Source organism: Suillus clintonianus (genome assembly GCF_016758775.1).
Source record: "Suillus clintonianus strain FC179 chromosome Unknown DEU56scaffold_3, whole genome shotgun sequence".
In the NCBI taxonomy this organism is placed as follows: Eukaryota; Fungi; Basidiomycota; class Agaricomycetes; order Boletales; family Suillaceae; genus Suillus; species Suillus clintonianus.
In genome coordinates, this window is record NW_024539227.1 from 875433 (window position 1) to 891500 (window position 16068).

General features: G+C 48.7%; 7 protein-coding genes across 7 annotated transcripts; 3 read left to right on the top strand and 4 right to left on the bottom strand.

The window, feature by feature from the left end:
• Positions 1-609: 609 nt before the first annotated feature.
• Positions 610-2791, bottom strand: DEU56DRAFT_724220 (kinase-like domain-containing protein; the record flags this gene model as incomplete). Its single annotated transcript, XM_041347808.1, has 11 exons — positions 610-768; positions 817-1363; positions 1411-1562; positions 1632-1736; positions 1795-2036; positions 2094-2202; positions 2253-2283; positions 2343-2390; positions 2462-2590; positions 2643-2673; positions 2725-2791. 11 exons carry the CDS (start codon positions 2789-2791, stop codon positions 610-612), a joined length of 1620 nt encoding a protein of 539 aa, XP_041214957.1.
• A 1718-nt stretch (positions 2792-4509) lies between these two features.
• DEU56DRAFT_321327 (CDF manganese transporter) lies at positions 4510-6404 on the bottom strand. The gene is made up of 13 exons (XM_041345650.1): positions 6186-6404; positions 6040-6117; positions 5929-5986; positions 5699-5875; positions 5645-5651; positions 5485-5597; positions 5323-5430; positions 5227-5265; positions 5152-5177; positions 4932-5093; positions 4867-4875; positions 4657-4809; positions 4510-4604 (listed from the first exon to the last, which is right to left on the bottom strand). The coding sequence occupies exons 1-13, from the start codon at positions 6285-6287 to the stop codon at positions 4584-4586; spliced, it is 1053 nt and encodes a 350-aa protein (XP_041214958.1). The 5' UTR covers positions 6288-6404; the 3' UTR covers positions 4510-4583.
• A 546-nt stretch (positions 6405-6950) lies between these two features.
• Positions 6951-8716, top strand: DEU56DRAFT_321380 (uncharacterized protein). The gene is made up of 2 exons (XM_041345651.1): positions 6951-7708; positions 7769-8716. The coding sequence occupies exons 1-2, from the start codon at positions 7303-7305 to the stop codon at positions 8506-8508; spliced, it is 1146 nt and encodes a 381-aa protein (XP_041214959.1). The 5' UTR covers positions 6951-7302; the 3' UTR covers positions 8509-8716.
• A 179-nt stretch (positions 8717-8895) lies between these two features.
• On the bottom strand, positions 8896-11071 carry DEU56DRAFT_768921 (uncharacterized protein; the record flags this gene model as incomplete). Its single annotated transcript, XM_041351266.1, has 7 exons — positions 11017-11071; positions 10922-10956; positions 10791-10867; positions 10422-10729; positions 9787-10359; positions 9579-9736; positions 8896-9524 (listed from the first exon to the last, which is right to left on the bottom strand). Coding segments are annotated over exons 4-7 (1348 nt in total), but the record flags the coding sequence as incomplete, so codon positions are not given.
• A 703-nt stretch (positions 11072-11774) lies between these two features.
• On the bottom strand, positions 11775-12407 carry DEU56DRAFT_321662 (uncharacterized protein). Its single transcript, XM_041345653.1, has 3 exons — positions 12311-12407; positions 12176-12255; positions 11775-12123 (listed from the first exon to the last, which is right to left on the bottom strand). The coding sequence occupies exons 1-3, from the start codon at positions 12315-12317 to the stop codon at positions 11806-11808; spliced, it is 405 nt and encodes a 134-aa protein (XP_041214961.1). The 5' UTR covers positions 12318-12407; the 3' UTR covers positions 11775-11805.
• On the top strand, positions 12153-13861 carry DEU56DRAFT_321697 (protein-tyrosine phosphatase-like protein). Its single transcript, XM_041345654.1, has 2 exons — positions 12153-12269; positions 12330-13861. Exon 2 carries the CDS (start codon positions 12499-12501, stop codon positions 13717-13719), a length of 1221 nt encoding a protein of 406 aa, XP_041214962.1. The 5' UTR covers positions 12153-12269; positions 12330-12498; the 3' UTR covers positions 13720-13861.
• Positions 13862-13918: 57 nt separating this feature from the next.
• DEU56DRAFT_768944 (uncharacterized protein) lies at positions 13919-15585 on the top strand. Its single transcript, XM_041351267.1, has 6 exons — positions 13919-14273; positions 14333-14373; positions 14428-14575; positions 14626-15020; positions 15081-15209; positions 15266-15585. The coding sequence occupies exons 1-6, from the start codon at positions 14094-14096 to the stop codon at positions 15459-15461; spliced, it is 1089 nt and encodes a 362-aa protein (XP_041214963.1). The 5' UTR covers positions 13919-14093; the 3' UTR covers positions 15462-15585.
• The last annotated feature ends 483 nt before the right edge of the window (positions 15586-16068 follow it).

Consider the following 16068-nt stretch of genomic DNA (forward strand, 5'->3'; position numbering starts at 1 on the left):
GTACCGAGATGAAGGCCTGAAGGACATGACATTCAGGTCGACACGTCTGTCAGTGGTGCCTCTGTTGACGGTAAGAGCTATGGCAGGGGGGATTGATGGAGCATTGGACGCGATACTCATCTTAGACATCTCTTGGTATATCTCGGGACACATGAGAATCTGGTGCTATCTCTGAATAAGTAATGCACATGGAATGTAGCAGATTGAGATGTCATATGCCTGAGCTGGGTTGTTCTGTATGCAGTATGCCTAGCGTAAGACAGCGACCGCCGTGCACGAGGTGTTGAAGCTGTGAACATGATGATTCGGATGCGAGGAAAGAACTGGTCAGCCCCTATCATTAATTTTGTCGGTACAAAGTTGGTACAAAGCGACAATATTCCTTGGCACTTCACACTCTTCATTCATGCTAATAAGAGCTACATGATATATATGCTGTCAAGATGCACAGCTCGGATTGGTATGGTAAGATGGAGGTGAATGCATCTGTGCGGGGGTAGGCATGAATGTTCGTATTTGTGGGGTGAGAGCGTCCTAAGAATGCAGCGACGAAAGCAAGGAATACAAGACTGCAAATCAAGAAATCACATATGTCAGTGGTATAGTAGCCTACTGCTGGTGATCATCTTCCACTCGCTCCACGGAGTCCACAATCTCGTTCACGAGTTCCATGGTCACGCCTGGAATGATGCGCTCAGCCTCATTAAATGCCCGCTGTAGGGCGCTTAGCGCGACTCGCGCTTCCTGTGTCGATACTCGAGGGAAAAGCTGAACACACTGATTAGCTCTGTCTCGATAGGAGCACGGAACCCTTACCGAAGCTATTGCGGGTAATATGACAGAGTCAAGCATAGTGGTATCAGGTAACTCGTCGTCGTCGTCCGGTTCATCCTGTTTCTCGTGAACAGACGCGCCTCTTGGATAAGTGTCCAAGTATTGGTCATCATAATCTTCATCAGAAGACTCCCGCTCGTGGCCCGATGGTTTCTCGCTGCTGGGCCCTCCGGTCGGCATGTGCCTCACAGTAGCTTGTTCATACACGCTTGGTACTTTAGCGGGCGGTGGTGCGGGCGGGAGCTGCGGTGGGGACGAAGGCAATGATGGCAACGGCGGCAGCTCGGTCTTAGACCTTATGGATGATCCGGACGCCTTTTTCGCTGTAATGGAAAATGATGATGATGATGGTGTTGATGATGTTGATGTTGATGATGTTGATGTTTCGTGAGAAGTTCCGTTCATTTCCCATGTGAGGGGGGGACCGGAGACCTTGGTCGAGTTCTGTGCGCGCCCAATCGTCCCCGGTCGCCCCGTGTGTCGGACAGTGCCGAAGTCCCAGAGGTCTTCTAGGTCAGCGTTTGCGGGTCTAGAGAAGATGTGTTAAATAGGATGAGTAAAGCCGAAGGGACTCACAATTCCTGATTAACTACCTGCTCCTCTTCCTCTGTGCGATCTCCACCCTCGGCCTTCCATCGTTCATGCCTCTCGATCAGTTCTGTGAGGTAACTAGTCTTCTTTGCCATACGAACGAACTTGTGCTTCAAGAGCTCGCGTGCTGTCGGACGCTGTGTTATATTTGTCCATCTCAGTCACGGTAGCATGAAATGAACACAAGGAATGGAGAGCAGACTAACATCGCGGGGATCTCGTTGCAAACAATACGCAACAAAGTCCCGAAATGGTTTGGAGAAGTGACCCTCCAGCTGCGGCGGAGGGTTCTTGGGAATCAGGAATAGCACCTGCGCCGCAATGTGTTAGCGAGATATCTGAATAAGGCAGCCGCCCAATCCCGCTTACCTTCATCGGATGAAGCTCCGCGTACGGTGGCTCTCCCTTTGCCAGCTCAATTGCAGTGATACCCAAGCTCCATATATCCGCTTTGTGGTCATAACCGCTCTGCTTGATTACCTCAGGCGACATCCAGTATGGCGTGCCGACAAAGGTGTTCTTCTTGGCGGACAGAGTTCCAGATAGCTGCCCAGATACACCAAAATCGGCAAGCTTGACATCGCCTCCTGCGGAAAGCAGTATGTTGGCAGCTGTGTGATATGACATAAGTGTCAGATGAATCACTGGCAGGAGCGAAGTAAAATGACCTTTGATATCCCGATGGAGCTTGCCCTCCGTGTGCAGATAGTCAAGTCCGCGGAGAAGCTCTCGGACAATGATTGCAATGTACTCTTCCCGAAATACGCCGGGTTTCATCTGTGTAGTGTTGAATAAGCGCGAATTACCTGTGTTAGCTGTGATCATACCAGATCAGAACATGAGCCGCCCGAGCAGTATCTATATAACCATGAGGAAATGGTAATGAAATGGTAATGAAATGGATTTGAGGAACGCACTCCATGACTATCCAGAGATTGGAACCCTTGAGGAAGGATCCATGATATCTTGCGTACAAAAACGCTGCATGTTAACCTCGTCGAATCCAGACAAGAGCAAAATACAGCAAGGTACGAACTTGGTAACGTGTGGTGAGTCTAGCTGTGATAGAATCTGTATCTCTTGCTGAATGTCCTCTATCTCATCTTCTGCGCTTTCGAGATCTATGATCTTGATGGCGACAGTCTTCATAGTTCGCTTGTCATATCTAGACGAACGCGTGAGGGGGACCTCTAGAGGTTGTTATCTTCATTGCACACCCTTTGTAGACTTCTCCGAAAGACCCCTTCCCTGGCACAGATGGTCAGTTGACTGCGATGAGGAACAGAACCCGATGCGCACCGATTCTGTCTTGCTTGACATACAACTCCTCTGGATCTTGATGGGGAGTATCCTGATAGTGTCTCATGAACTAACTTCTTACCACCATCATCTTTCTCCTGCTCACCATCATTTATCGCACACGAACTGAGTAAAGGGTTTTGAACGTTTGGGGTTTATGAATAATTCTGGTATATCGAGAAGATGTTGACTGTGGTATCAAAGTTGCTTGGTATAAGGAGAGGAAGACCTCCAGTGTCAGTTGCAGAGAGGGTGGGGTTGAAGGATGCCTTATTTTATATTCACGCTGGTTGGACTGCAACCGCTCAAAGCCACAAAGGCTCTTTTACTACACTACCCATAAGTATGGTCTCCTCTCCATTTCCTGTGCATTAAATGACTCCCTTGCAGTGATTTTATACACGCAGATATTTGTTTCAAGTCATTCATCGGTCCTGGGCCTGAAGCCTTGGCTCCGCGGTGCCTCTTGACAGTTTTGACTAGGTCATGCGTGTCAATCACAAGGATACGTTGATGTTGTCTCCCAAGCACCGACTCATTCCTTAAACGGTGACCTCTCCCGCCGCCCTTCGCCACCTCGGTGAACCTATTACGACGTACACTATCCCTAGCCTCGTACCTTATGGAGGGGCCTCGACGTCTTACTCCACTCCCTTTTCTGCGGGCCCTGATGCAGTTTAGCAGCACCACCAAAGACACGGCTGTAAATGTCGTCTCACTTCTTGTGTCAGCCTGCTTGCCCCGCAAGGTTACTACTCGCAGGACGCGGAAGATGCTCCAGTACCCTGGCCAATTTGGGGGAGACGCCTGATGCAGACCATGCATAGTCCTATCAGCTTCATGACGACATCACAATTACAAAGGCATAGCATGAATCGTAAGACAAACGGCAAAATGGTCCATCGTGGGCAGATCAGGCCCAGGAAATCTCGTTCAGCCCCCATCGAGAAGAACAGGATACAAAAGGACTAGACAACCATGAGATCTTTTCAAATCGGATGTCGAATGGAGGGAGTTGGGTCGTCTCTTACCTTTCATCTTTCCTTTTAGCACTAAGTCATTGACATTTTTCTGTAACCGCGAACTCACTAGGTTAAACTTAGCCGGACAGAAAACCAATCAGAGTCAATCGGTGACTCACCATTAATAGGGTGAATAGCCTCTCCGAGGATATCAGTTTTTCACGTATGCTGCCTCTCGTTGCAGAACAACACAGCTCAGGCAAATGACATCACTACCTGCCAATGCAGAGGATCGACCCATCACCGCTCCACAATGCGATTCCCTGTCATCGAGGGGATCACCCATCGTGTAGGAGTTTTTCAACTCCGATGGCAGCGCATCGCTTGGACTCCGTCTTTGAACTAGATTGTGGTAATCTTATACTACTATTTGCCAGGATGGGGAATACATGTGTTATAATAATGTCCTCCAGAAAAGCTCTCTTTCGTTGAGGAGGCATAGGAAGACGCGTAATGTCGGACCTTTTTGCCCGCCTGCACTTGACTGCGTTGAAAATCACTTGCTCGCTGCGAACATGTTTGTCGATCTCTGAAATTTTGTTTCATGCAGATATTACACGCGAGATGGTGATTGTCTGATGCCGGTGATAAGCACTGATCTTCCAACCAAGTATGAAGTCCGATCAGCCAGTGGGCAATCATGCCGCTATATAAGGAGACTGCAGAGGGGAAGCCCTGGAGCAGTATGATTACACGAGTACAGCAACAGCAAGCAATCGGTAATATTAATCTTCTCACTTGTAAACAGACCAGGGTATCCCAGTAAACGAAACAACATATTCTCATAGATATACTGATAGCATGGCGGATATATCGTTCCATTCAACCGCCGTTCACCTACATAATTTTTCGATGTTCCTGCACACCGCAACTGAGTTATTAAAAACGATGAATTTGAAATATTACTTACGGGAGCATGAGTTGTTTCATGATCGACGTGCACAAAGGCACGCTCGACATTTGGAAGCACCTCGATCTTATCCTGCAGTTGCTGGCTAATATCGTGTGCCTTCCATAACGGGGTAGTAGCGTCCATGACGATGTCCACCTCGACGACGTAATCCTAAATGATAGTGTCAGTGAACGAAACACATCTGATTATAAGCCCAATGGCACGCACGGGTCCGCTCTGCGTCATTGAATTAAGTCAATACGCAATCATACACAATGGAATTGAATACTCACGTGATACGCCCGTACGGTATCGATTTTCTCAATTTCATCGCTGAAGGTCATAGCTTTGTAGATGATGAGTTGCAGGAAGTCGTGTGGCGCAGACTTCCCGGCCAAGAACCCAAATTGCTCATAGATAGTGTGGCTCCAAGCAAAGATGACCCCAGCACCAATCTGTCGGAGCAATCATATGAGCTGACAATACAGGAGATACATGATGAATGAAGCGCACGAGGATAGCGCCGGTAGGGTCCAGCCCTGTTTGACATATAAGTTTAAAAAGAAACCAAGAGTTTGAGTCACGAACACCATCGCAATCTACTTCCTCCAGCAGACATCAGAATACCTGGCGAGCATGATCACTTCAGGTTACCAAACTGCTTGAAACAGAGAGTTTTCCTACCGAATCCATTGATGAAGAGATCATTTCGATGATCCTCCCATAGGACCTGCACTTGGCTTGACTTTGACCGGAGGGTATAACAATACAAGAAAAGGGCAAACTTGACGCCTGTTTGATTGAGAGATTATTAGATGATCACAAAGGGCCTCGCAAACTACGTACCGAGCGCAGCTGCAACTGCGATGATGGCCTGAATGTGAAAGCCATTGTCCTTTTCTTGACTCATAATTGCGCGGACGGATTCAACAATAACAACCAAGTTGACCGAAGCCATGCTGCGAGAATGTCAATCAGGCGCTAAAGAGCTGAGAGCTAGACAAACAGGGAACCTGGAAGAATGTGAGATCATTGCCAGCTGAGTGAACGAACGAATCACCGTAGACGATATTTCCGATGGTTTCAAGTCGAGAACCACCAACAGGCCATTTGTTGACGTCCATTGACAGTGCTTTCTTGTGAGTCCAGTATAGGAAGATGTTACTTCCAAAATCGAATGTAGCATCAATCCCTGTAGCGATGAGGGACAAAGAGACGGAGGAAACGGCAGCATATACTTGTGTGTGGAATAAGTAACGAAAGCAAGAGGGACAAATTGTAAAGACGTACGCTGGAGTACGCAGAGAATGAAGTTGGCAACAAGACTCGCCCAGACCGCAATCCTGACCTGAATGTGTGTTTGTTTTAGCAGAAATGGGTGAACCCATAGCACTTCCTTACAGGTAAACGGTGGTCTTCTGCATCTTGTTTCGCCTCCTGGGTATGTTCTTCCATGGGCTTCAACAATGAGTGAATGAGCTGATCGTTTATCGTTTATCCTTCAGCACGACATCGAAATAATACGACATGATAAGAGAGAAACCCACATCATTCTGCTTCCTGTGAAACCTTTCGAGTCGTTTGCCAGTCCTGCGACGACGACGAAGCTGCGAGAGCTCGTCGTCTGTCTTTATACCGACCCGGAACATGTATGGGTCGGGAAGATCGCCATCTTGTTTGGGTGCGACCTCGATATCTTCGCCCCTCCTTGATACTTGTGTGTTGGAGTTCTATGACACTGTGAGTAGGGTATTGAAAGGCACGTGCGCGTGAAATGGTCACCTCCTGTGCTTGCCTCAGGCTCACTGAAGTTGAATTGGGATTAGACATCTTCAAATATTCGGTGTTGAGTGATTTCCGCGAAATGCGAAGAGGCCCGTGCTAGACAGCCAACTGAGAAACCGGTGTCAGCCCAACGCTATACGATGAGTTTGTACAAATCTCTAGGTATGTGGGCAAAGTCAAGATGTATAGGCGTCTCAGAGCTCCACAGTACTTATGTGTGCCGCAGTATGCGGTGAAGCTTTCATTCGGTGAGAAAAAGTGCAGTGATCGGATACTTAACAATACTAACTAGAGGGCGGCCGTGAAGTTCTTGGCTTATCTTGGTTCGGTTCAGTTTTCCCTTAGTTGTCGACAACTCCCAACAAGCTTGTTGACCTCCAAGCCCATGGTGGAAACAGGCTACGATTCATCATTGATGACCTTGCTCTTCATTCTTGCTGTTCTCATGTGTGTTTATTTGGAATCGACATGTCTTTTACCCGGTGCTCATGTTCTTCTCCAAACAGCTTCGCAGGTCTAGGATGGTGTTTCCTGTCATCATGCATGGGATCACCCATTCTTCGTTCCATATCTGACCTATGGAACGTCATGATTTTGTCTGGTTCAGTAACTGATACTGCCAGCTCGAGAAGACGGAGAGCACTCGGAGAGGATAATATATGGGAGATGACGGACTACAGGAGAGGACCGTGAAAACTCCCTCACAGCTGCAGCATGGAAAATAGGTCTTGGGTTTGTCTTGGACGTAACGACCCACAAGTCATTTATTGTTTTTATTCTCATCATGACCGTGACGTCGACCCGTACTTCAGCCGGGGTGTGTTGCAGACTTATTCACAATCGTAATGCAAGGTGTCGCCGGCACCAGGCAGACACAAAATGCCCTGCGAAAGAACTGTGTTTGAGACATGCTACGCCTATCGACACCTCACCTGTGGTCACGATTCGGGTTTGAGCTCGCGGTTTGGTCTGGAATTACTCCACGAACGTCATCATCAACAGGTTTCATCGTCGCGTTTATCTCTGTCAGCCGCCGTTCTGCAAAGGTATAAGAACCCATCACTGTCATTACAGTCCTTACCCACATCTCTTCCTGCTTTCTATCTATCAGATCACTTTAGCGCTCCATTTCACGATTTTCACGAACCTTTATACAATATCCTTACAATGCGCTTCCTATCCCTTTATATTGTCTTTGTCTCGTTCTCACTCGCTCTCTTGCTTTCGGGGGGCGTCCATGGCATACCTGTCAGTGTCTCCAATCCCAATGCATCACCACGTCATGGTCAGCTCCATCCTATGCATCATTTACAAACATCCTCTGACCACTTTTCCATATATATAGCGGAGGTGCATAGGAGCGACGACATCACCGGCGGCCTCTTGTCTGATTTGCTTAAGGCCGTGACGGCCCTTCTTGGCTCACTCCCGGGCCCAGCCGCGCAAACACTGGCAGCACCGGCCATAATCAACCCCGTACAGAATCTGACCTCTAGCTTGCCCCTTCCCGGGCTGCCAGTTCTATTGGGCGCAGTAGAAGCGGCTGACTTTGGCAGTTCCTACTCCTCTTCGTCGACTGTTCAGGCAAGCTCGACTGCCTCCCCTTCTCAGGCATCATCCGCCGCCGCCTCTGCGTCGGCTGTTCATCAGCAGGCTGATGTGCACCCGGGTCGTGGACGCCATGTTCACCGTCGTGATACAACCTCAGCACCTGCATCATTGTCTTCAGGCTCGGTGTATGCTTCATCGACCAGCGCTTCCGGCTCGGTGCCTGTCTCGCCAGCAATTGCCCCGTCAGCCATTGCCTCAGCCAAGCCTGCTCTTGCTGTGGTAACACCAATTCCTTCTCTCCCTGTATCGCCGCCCGTCCCAACTCTTCCAGCACCGCTACCCGCCGCAATTCCTCCTCTTCCAGTATCTCCTCCCGCCGCAATTCCTCCCATTCCAGTATCTCTTCCCGCCGCACTTCCTTCTCTCCCAGCATCTCTTCCCGCCGCCATCCCGGTCCTCGCCGCATCTGGCATGCCCACTGCCTCTGGTACAACCAAAGGCAAGAGGACCCGCAGGAACACCCACCACAGGTAATAGCACATCTTCCATAACTGCATAGCTGGCCTCCGCTGAAGGGACGTCATCACGTTGAGTGAATTGTGGGTCCGCTCCGTGTTGAAATAGTTTACCTCGCGTTGTAGTGCCGTTATGTTATTTTGGTTGATCTTCATGCATATTAATGATTTGCGCCTGCCATCTCCATTTGAACCTTGAACAAACTGTCCTCAGATCTTCCCCGGCGAACGAAGTATAATATTGACGCTTGTTGACTTCCATGGGTGTTTGATGTCATAAATTGTTGTACATATACTTATTACGACCAATAAATTACTATAAAAATCATAACAAAGAATACAAATCAGCCATGCATTGTGGCTGTCGTGCAATAATAGCACAAAAAATGCGTCTCATTGGTCTCACTTGGCCAGCAAGAGGATTTTTCCGGACGCGAGCCCAGAAAAATCCGTTGAATAGATGAACTAGCTAAGGACAAATGATGGAGACCACAGGTAGAGCTAAAAATTCAGTCCCAGGATGCGGTATATACAAGATTTAAAATGGGAAGTGAAATATGCAACAAACGCTACACCTCATGGTCGATGAGGGCAGGTGGACCGGAAGAAAGAAGTTAATTCAGAGGGGTGGGTATCTTGGGCGAGAAGCCAAATAAATAAAAATTATTGTCCTCTGTCCTTGAACGGCGAATCTAAATCAGGGCGGCCTCCAGGGCTGCCTCTGTGGCCAAGGTGTCTGGTGACTGAGATGATGAGGCGACGGGATGCACTACGGGATCCGCAAAACTGGCCGTTTCTTGTGACTGCGTAATTTCATCTACTGGGGGCTCGATTTTCACGTTCTCCATGGCGTTTGGTGTCGTCGAGCCACTGGACATCGCCGTGGCAGTTGGTTTGGAACGGAAAGTAAATTGCATGGTGGGTACTGCCACAGGCGAAGCAGAAGCAGCACTCATAGAACCTTGACTAGTAATTGAGTATGATGGCTCTGCGTGCTTTTTGGAGTGCCGTACAAAGGCATCATATCTGGTATACCTAATCACAACAATTAATGACAAGACGCGCATATTTGAGAATGGGAATACATACGATCGCGAACAAAGAGAACATCCATACATCTCTACTTCGTCGCCTACATGCATCTTTGACTTGATGTGCTTGCGATAACTTTCAGGAAGTATGACCTCCTGATCAATTGAACATTTGAATTTCTGACGTCCTTCTTCATCTAACTCGGGTTCGGGTTTCTGTCCCAAGGACTAAGAATGCGATCTCACAGCATGAGAAGAAAACTCACAAAGTTTGTGTCTTTCCATATGTGGCAGGAGCCCACTTTGGTTCGCTTGACTTTGCGGTCTTCGAGGTCGTCCCCGACACGCTTTTGGCCAGTCGACAAATTAGTTTCTTGAGACATAAATAGCGATAGGGGTGGAGGTATTTTCTGGTGAGCACCATGACCCGCGTAAGGAGCCGTGGCTCCCGGAAAAGACAAGCGATCATTGGACAGGGTGGGCACGGATTGATGTTGTGGGGGCGCAGCCGCAGGTAGTGGTCGGTTGGGATTCATGGCTTGTGTGACATACACATTGAACACCACAGTAGAAGGGTAATAAAATTGTGGTGCGGCTTGGGATGGATTATGCACAGATCCAGAACTCACACCCGGGACGGACGCGACAGGCGCGGATGGGCGAGCTGCGTCATGTGTCATGTTAGGTGGTACGGCTTGCGCTGTGGCGGGGCGCGGCTGATGAAGGTATGCATGCTGGGGCCGGGCCAAGTGATCCATATACACAATGGGCAGGTGTGTTGCACTGGGAACATTAGGAGCGTACTTTGAGGAGGGATCGGTAGAGGCGGATGGGTTCATCTGGAGGTAAGAGTTATTTGCGGTGAGGTGAAGTGGCTAAGTGATAGAGGATGGAGGGTCACCGAAGCGATATTTATATGCTTGTCGAGGACCGCTTTGAAAGTGTGGTCCATTTCATGTGGATCACTATTATTCACTGGACGGTGACATTTGTGCTCGACACAATCAGCTGTGCGTCCACACTTGAGTTGTTTTCTCTCGTTCCAAGTCCACGATGAAGGCGAGAAACGCTGTGGATGTTTTCCGCTCCTGAGGCTAACAATCCACCACAGTATATTTTTCTGACTCCACGAATGGTTGAATAATTGTGGATCCAGGCCCTTGCGCATGTGTGACGACATCCATCAGATTTTTGTGGTTCATATCGGTGCTTTGGGAGGAACAGCCTACTCGGTCAATTGTTCAACAACGATAACAAAGAACGAACATACGCGACGTGGCAGTGGACGTCACAAACTCGGCCAAAGCAAGTAAGAGATTTGGCATTGGTCCAGGTCCTAACGCAAAGCTTGACGGACACATCTTGTATCAGCTTCTAAGCACATGATTTTAGACAGCTCACTAGCATCTGACTCGAGCATGACCAAGGGTCAAGCGCTCATCATGGGTAAGAATATTCTCATTGCACTTCTTTGTGCAATCTTTGTGAGTGCTCACTTTAATTTGGTTTCCTTGGTTACGTGATAAACCGTAACATCTATTCTGGCGGAACTTGCCTGTAAGTTCTAACGTTAAGTAGCCAAGAGCTCAAGACATAGAACTGACCGTAACTTCACTTTCCTGTTTCAAAAACTATAGAAATCACCAATCTTGCAATATTGGTCAATTAGGTGTGCCACCCCACCGAGAACCTCAGGCTATACCTGATCCGAGTCAGTGTATACGCGGTTATGAAGATTAACAAGACAAACCAATTACAAAGAACAAATTTCTGGCCCGGAAGGACGGGAAGGCCATCGAAGGATCCTCCGTCGTCGAACGGTCGTCTCGGCATTGTTCATCAGTAATATTTCCGCTCACGATCGTTCGTGGTTCAAGGTGGAGATTGTGTTCGGAGGGGGCATGGAAGCAGATTAATAGAGGAACAAGTACTATCCACGTCAGGACAGAATATAGAATCCAGCGGCACACGCAAGATGTGTGCGGCTCGAAGGGCTGTACTACAATATGATCACCGCCTAATTCTTCTCATACGCCTTCATCTACAACTTGTGGTGGTGCGTATCAAAAATCCACGTTGTTTGTGATGAGATACTATACTCGCGTGAACACTGAACTTGGCGTACGTTGACAGCGGTGTAGATACACGTTTGAATGAATATTGGATGGTCATCATCGTGGGTAGGAGGAAGGAAAACGACTCCGACAGCACCCGAAGTTCTTGATCATGAGGCAAATTTCTTGGTGCACACAGAACGCGCTCGGTCAAACCAGCTCTTCGTCATTTCAGAGCAGGAGACCTTCAATTTTCAGGTCATAGATTGTGATTCTACCGTAAAAATCTGAACTGTCCTCAAAGACCAGTTTCATGCTCTGAATTCCCTCCACTGGCAATCCGTCTCTATGGGCTATCAAGTCGAAAATTTGGCGTCTGTTGGCATCCTCGGGGTGAATATATGTCCATGTCTGCCATTTGGGCCTATCTGACGACTCGGAGACCTCAAGTCTACATTTGGTCCCGACAAATCCGCCCTGGAAGATGATGGTGATACGCTTGGGTATTGCTGGCTTTTCGAACGTTAGATGGATATGCTGCCCAGGACCCTACCCATATCCGAGGTCAATGACGTCTCAGAACAAGGGAACATCGTTGTACCTGTCGTGATGTCCAGCACGTTTCTGGGTTATTGTCTGTCAAATGCTTCTTCCCCGTGGATTTTTCCAACGTGGAACTGACTCTGGTAGCCAAAGTTGTAAGGACTGAATTTTGGCCTGCGAAGCAATCACTGACTTGACATTGTGTGGATTAGTTGATATCAACGATACATAACTGCTATCCATCGTTGCTCCTCATGAACAAACTGCCACTCTGGACTTTGGCATCGGAGCCATCGATATAACTGGCAGGTTATTCTCACGCACAGGAAGGCAGCATATCGTTTCAAGTGTATCGCCTTTCATCGATTTCATCTTTTACCAATGGCTGCAACATCGACATCGATACCCTCCTGGCTTTCCAGAGCATTATCAAATGATTCACAATTTATATCCGAAACCGTTTGCCCCGCACTGTCTAAACGCGAATACGCTCGCGATCACATGCGAACTCGATCTCTCACAGAATCACCTTCAACGTCACTTCTTGCGCGCGGGCAGCAAGCATTGACTTCTGCACTCGGAAAGATCGATCCCGTCGCACACTACTCCATCACCATAGCTCATCATCCAGACAATATAGTAGCTAATCGCTACTCCAACATTCAACCATATGATCGGACGCGCGTTGTTGTGGGTGATCTGAAGGGCAGTCACTGTAGTATCGGAGCAGAGGGTAGCAAGGGAAGATATTTTAATGCAAGCTGGGTGCGGGAGCTCTATGGCGGGAAGTCATGGATTGCTACCCAAGCACCCCTTCCGCGCACGGCCCATGTGTTCCTCAGTGCCATCGTACAACCAATTTCTACTCTTCCAGCATCTCTCAAGTCTTCCCATATGCATTCTTTCAGTCGTGTGCGGACTATCGTTCAGCTCACACAAAATGTAGAGAGAGGACGACAGAAAGCTCATGCCTATTTTCCCGCCACCCCTGGCCAATCGATGCTATCGAACCCAGATGAGACAAGCGATGCACCTGTACTGAAGGTGACGCTACTGGAGAGCAAGCGAATCAATGAAGCCTGCTGCGTGCAGAGCAAGGTCTCCGTTGTTCCAGTCACCTCAACAAATCCGCAGGATGCTGTGGTGTTTACCCATTTGCTGTATGCTGCATGGCCGGACCACGGGGTCCCTGAGGATGAGGATCGAGCTAGCCTTCTCGCTTTCGTTCATCTTGTGGATCGCGTTAACAAGGATACCTCTTCACTCCCTTCATCTGCGGACCCAGACCCTCCTATCATGGTCAACTGCTCTGCCGGCATAGGGCGGACCGGATCATTCATCGCAATGTCCTCATTGTTACGCGCATACCATCTTTTGAGTGACAGCCTGCCCTTGAATACCCTCGCACCTCCCCCACAGCCTTTGTACTCTTCGCCTGTCCCTCCGCTGGGGCCCTTACCAAAGGAGCTTCAGGAAGACCTAATAGCACAGGAGATTGACAACTTGCGAGAGCAAAGACCGGGGATGGTCCAAAGGGATGAACAAATTCATCTTATTTACGACATCCTAAACCAAGCGTTTGGAGTAAGAGGTACCGCTTGATCATCTGCTCTTGCAGTACATAGCCCAATTCAATGTGACATGTTTATTCCACCACTACGCGGTAGTCCTTTAGAAGTATGCCATGATATCCATCGGTTACTATGTCGTACACGCCTATTAGTCTGTAAATGTACTTGCCGCCGGATGTCGTCTCAGCCCCAAATCTTGAATAGCCTTCAGTTTATCATATTTTGTTCAATCCTCTTCGACTTGGTTTGTCGAGCATGCCGCCCGCGTGCGGTGTTCCGCATTTCCATGAGTCCCATGACCAGAATGTCGCCATCCATTACGACGCTTACTAACTTGCGCTGCCGAGGGTGACTCTTATCGAGTCAACCCACAGGAGTTGCTTTGCATCACATCCTCCCAGGTGCATGTTAGGTTTCACTCGCCGACTATCCACTCTCGCCCGCCACTTCTCTACTGCCACTTCTAGGATGACCTATCCGTCAACAATTCAAGCCATCACGATCTCAAAGACGGGGGGACCCGAGGTCATTGAGAAACGCGAGATCCCTTTCCCAAAAGTAGCCCCAGATCATTTGGTCGTAAAGGTAGGAATATTGCTAGGACTCTATGCGAATGCTAACATTTCATCTGTGCTGCGTTGTAGGTCCAATATATTGGTGTCAACTTTATCGACACCTACTACAGGCAAGTGTCCAAGTGTCCCAAGCGTCTTGAAGAGCGTGATTAAGTGTGTGATAGAGAAGGAATATATCCAGCCTCTCATTTCCCATTCGTAATTGGGAAGGAAGCCAGCGGCGTAGTTGTCGCGCTCCCTACAGACGAGTCTGTCTTGAATGACCCAGATTACAAGAAGCGTGGGTACAAAGAAGGTTCCCGTGTCGCAGTCGTACGGCGTGCTGTCTATACACTTCCATGCAATGACTCACGAGCCTACAGGATTGGTTGGGCTCGCACGCGGAATACGTCTCTTCACCTTGGAAAACGGTGTATGTGATCCCCGACTCGGTGTCGACATTGACGGCTGTCTCGGCCCTTGTGCAAGGGTTGACTGCTATTTCCTTCATGGAAGAAGCATACAACGTGCAAAAGGGCGACGTCATCCTCATTCACACCGTCGCAGGTGGCCTTGGATTACTCATGACCCAGCTGGCCAAGTCGCGAGGGGCGACGGTCATAGGAACAACCTCGACGCCTGAAAAGGCCGCCCTTGCGAAAGCTAACGGGACGGATCACGTTATTTTGTATAAGAGCGAGGACACAGTTGCTCGCGTATTGGAACTTACAAATGGAGAGGGTGTCGATGCAATCTTTGATGGTGTGGGTAAAGACACGTAAGAATCGAACCCATGACTTTTGTTTGCTTTTTGACGTAAGATAAACTTATGATGCAGGTTCGATTCTGACCTCGTAATGATTAAGCGGAAAGGCACCCTTGTTTCAGTGGGCAATGCTTCGGGAGCCGTTCCACCGTTCCCTCCCATCAAGCTCGTGCAAAAGAACGTGAAGCTCCTCCGGCCTACGTGCGTTTAACCCCTGTATATCATTCGATTAATATGCTCACGTTTTGGTATTCCAGCATGAACAACTACACATATACCCCAGCAGAAGCGCTCCACTACGGAAACGCCCTGTTCTCCCTTCTCGCCAACGGCACCTTGAAGACACAGGTCTTCAAAGAATATCCATTCACTACGGAGGGGGTAAAACAGGCGCAAATCGACCTGACGAGTGGAAAAACTACAGGGAAACTCGTAGTCAAAGTCAGCGATTGACGGGACGTTCTATGATGTTTCAGTCAATAACCGAAGCTCACAGTGTATCATTTTCAAGTTGTATCATTTTGCAAAGATATGATAATGCACACGCCTTCAGAAGGAGACGTGCACTCGCTGGGGAAATGAGTTTTTAGCTGACCCCGATCTCCCCCATAGCCTTTGTTCTCTTGGCCTGTCCCTCCACTGTCACGGTAAAGGGTCTTCAGGAAGACCTGATAGCACAAGAGATCGACAGCTTGCAAGAGCAAAGACCTGGGAAGAACAAATCCATGTCATTGACTACGGAATCCGAAACCAAGCACTTGAAGTAAGACGTATTGCTTGATCATGGCTCGTGTACTTAACCTTGAATGTGACACGTTTACTCCCCAATACTAAGTACGTGGCAGTCCCTTAGAAGTACACCATGCACCGATATTCATAGGTTACGTCGTCCATACTTATCGGTCTACTGGCGTAAAGTCCGTTATTGGTATTGAGGGTATTTGCCGCCGGATGTCGTTCAGGCTGCCGGACCATAGTTGCTTTGTCGAGCCCCCGCGGTGATCCATCGATATCCATCACCGGCGCCTGAGACACCGCATCATTAACACGTCATCTATCC

What these genes read in the sequence shown, in the direction of transcription:
- DEU56DRAFT_321327 (XM_041345650.1), bottom strand. Translation starts at nt 6,287, where the DNA reads ATGTTCCGGGTCGGTATAAAGACAGACGACGAGCTCTCGCAGCTTCGT. An exon ending in CAGAAGACCACCGTTTACCT is followed by an intron (nt 5,987 to 6,039) that starts GTAAGGAAGTGC and finishes ACACACATTCAG; the next exon opens with GTCAGGATTGCGGTCTGGGC. An exon ending in TCTCTTCATCAATGGATTCG is followed by an intron (nt 5,266 to 5,322) that starts GTAGGAAAACTC and finishes CATGCTCGCCAG; the next exon opens with GTATTCTGATGTCTGCTGGA.
- DEU56DRAFT_768944 (XM_041351267.1), top strand. Translation starts at nt 14,094, where the DNA reads ATGTTAGGTTTCACTCGCCGACTATCCACTCTCGCCCGCCACTTCTCT. An exon ending in TTTATCGACACCTACTACAG is followed by an intron (nt 14,374 to 14,427) that starts GCAAGTGTCCAA and finishes AGTGTGTGATAG; the next exon opens with AGAAGGAATATATCCAGCCT. An exon ending in AAGGTTCCCGTGTCGCAGTC is followed by an intron (nt 14,576 to 14,625) that starts GTACGGCGTGCT and finishes ACGAGCCTACAG; the next exon opens with GATTGGTTGGGCTCGCACGC.
- DEU56DRAFT_321662 (XM_041345653.1), bottom strand. An exon ending in CGTGCTGGACATCACGACAG is followed by an intron (nt 12,124 to 12,175) that starts GTACAACGATGT and finishes GGATATGGGTAG; the next exon opens with GGTCCTGGGCAGCATATCCA.
- DEU56DRAFT_321380 (XM_041345651.1), top strand. Translation starts at nt 7,303, where the DNA reads ATGCCCTGCGAAAGAACTGTGTTTGAGACATGCTACGCCTATCGACAC. An exon ending in CAATGCATCACCACGTCATG is followed by an intron (nt 7,709 to 7,768) that starts GTCAGCTCCATC and finishes CCATATATATAG; the next exon opens with CGGAGGTGCATAGGAGCGAC.
- DEU56DRAFT_321697 (XM_041345654.1), top strand. Translation starts at nt 12,499, where the DNA reads ATGGCTGCAACATCGACATCGATACCCTCCTGGCTTTCCAGAGCATTA.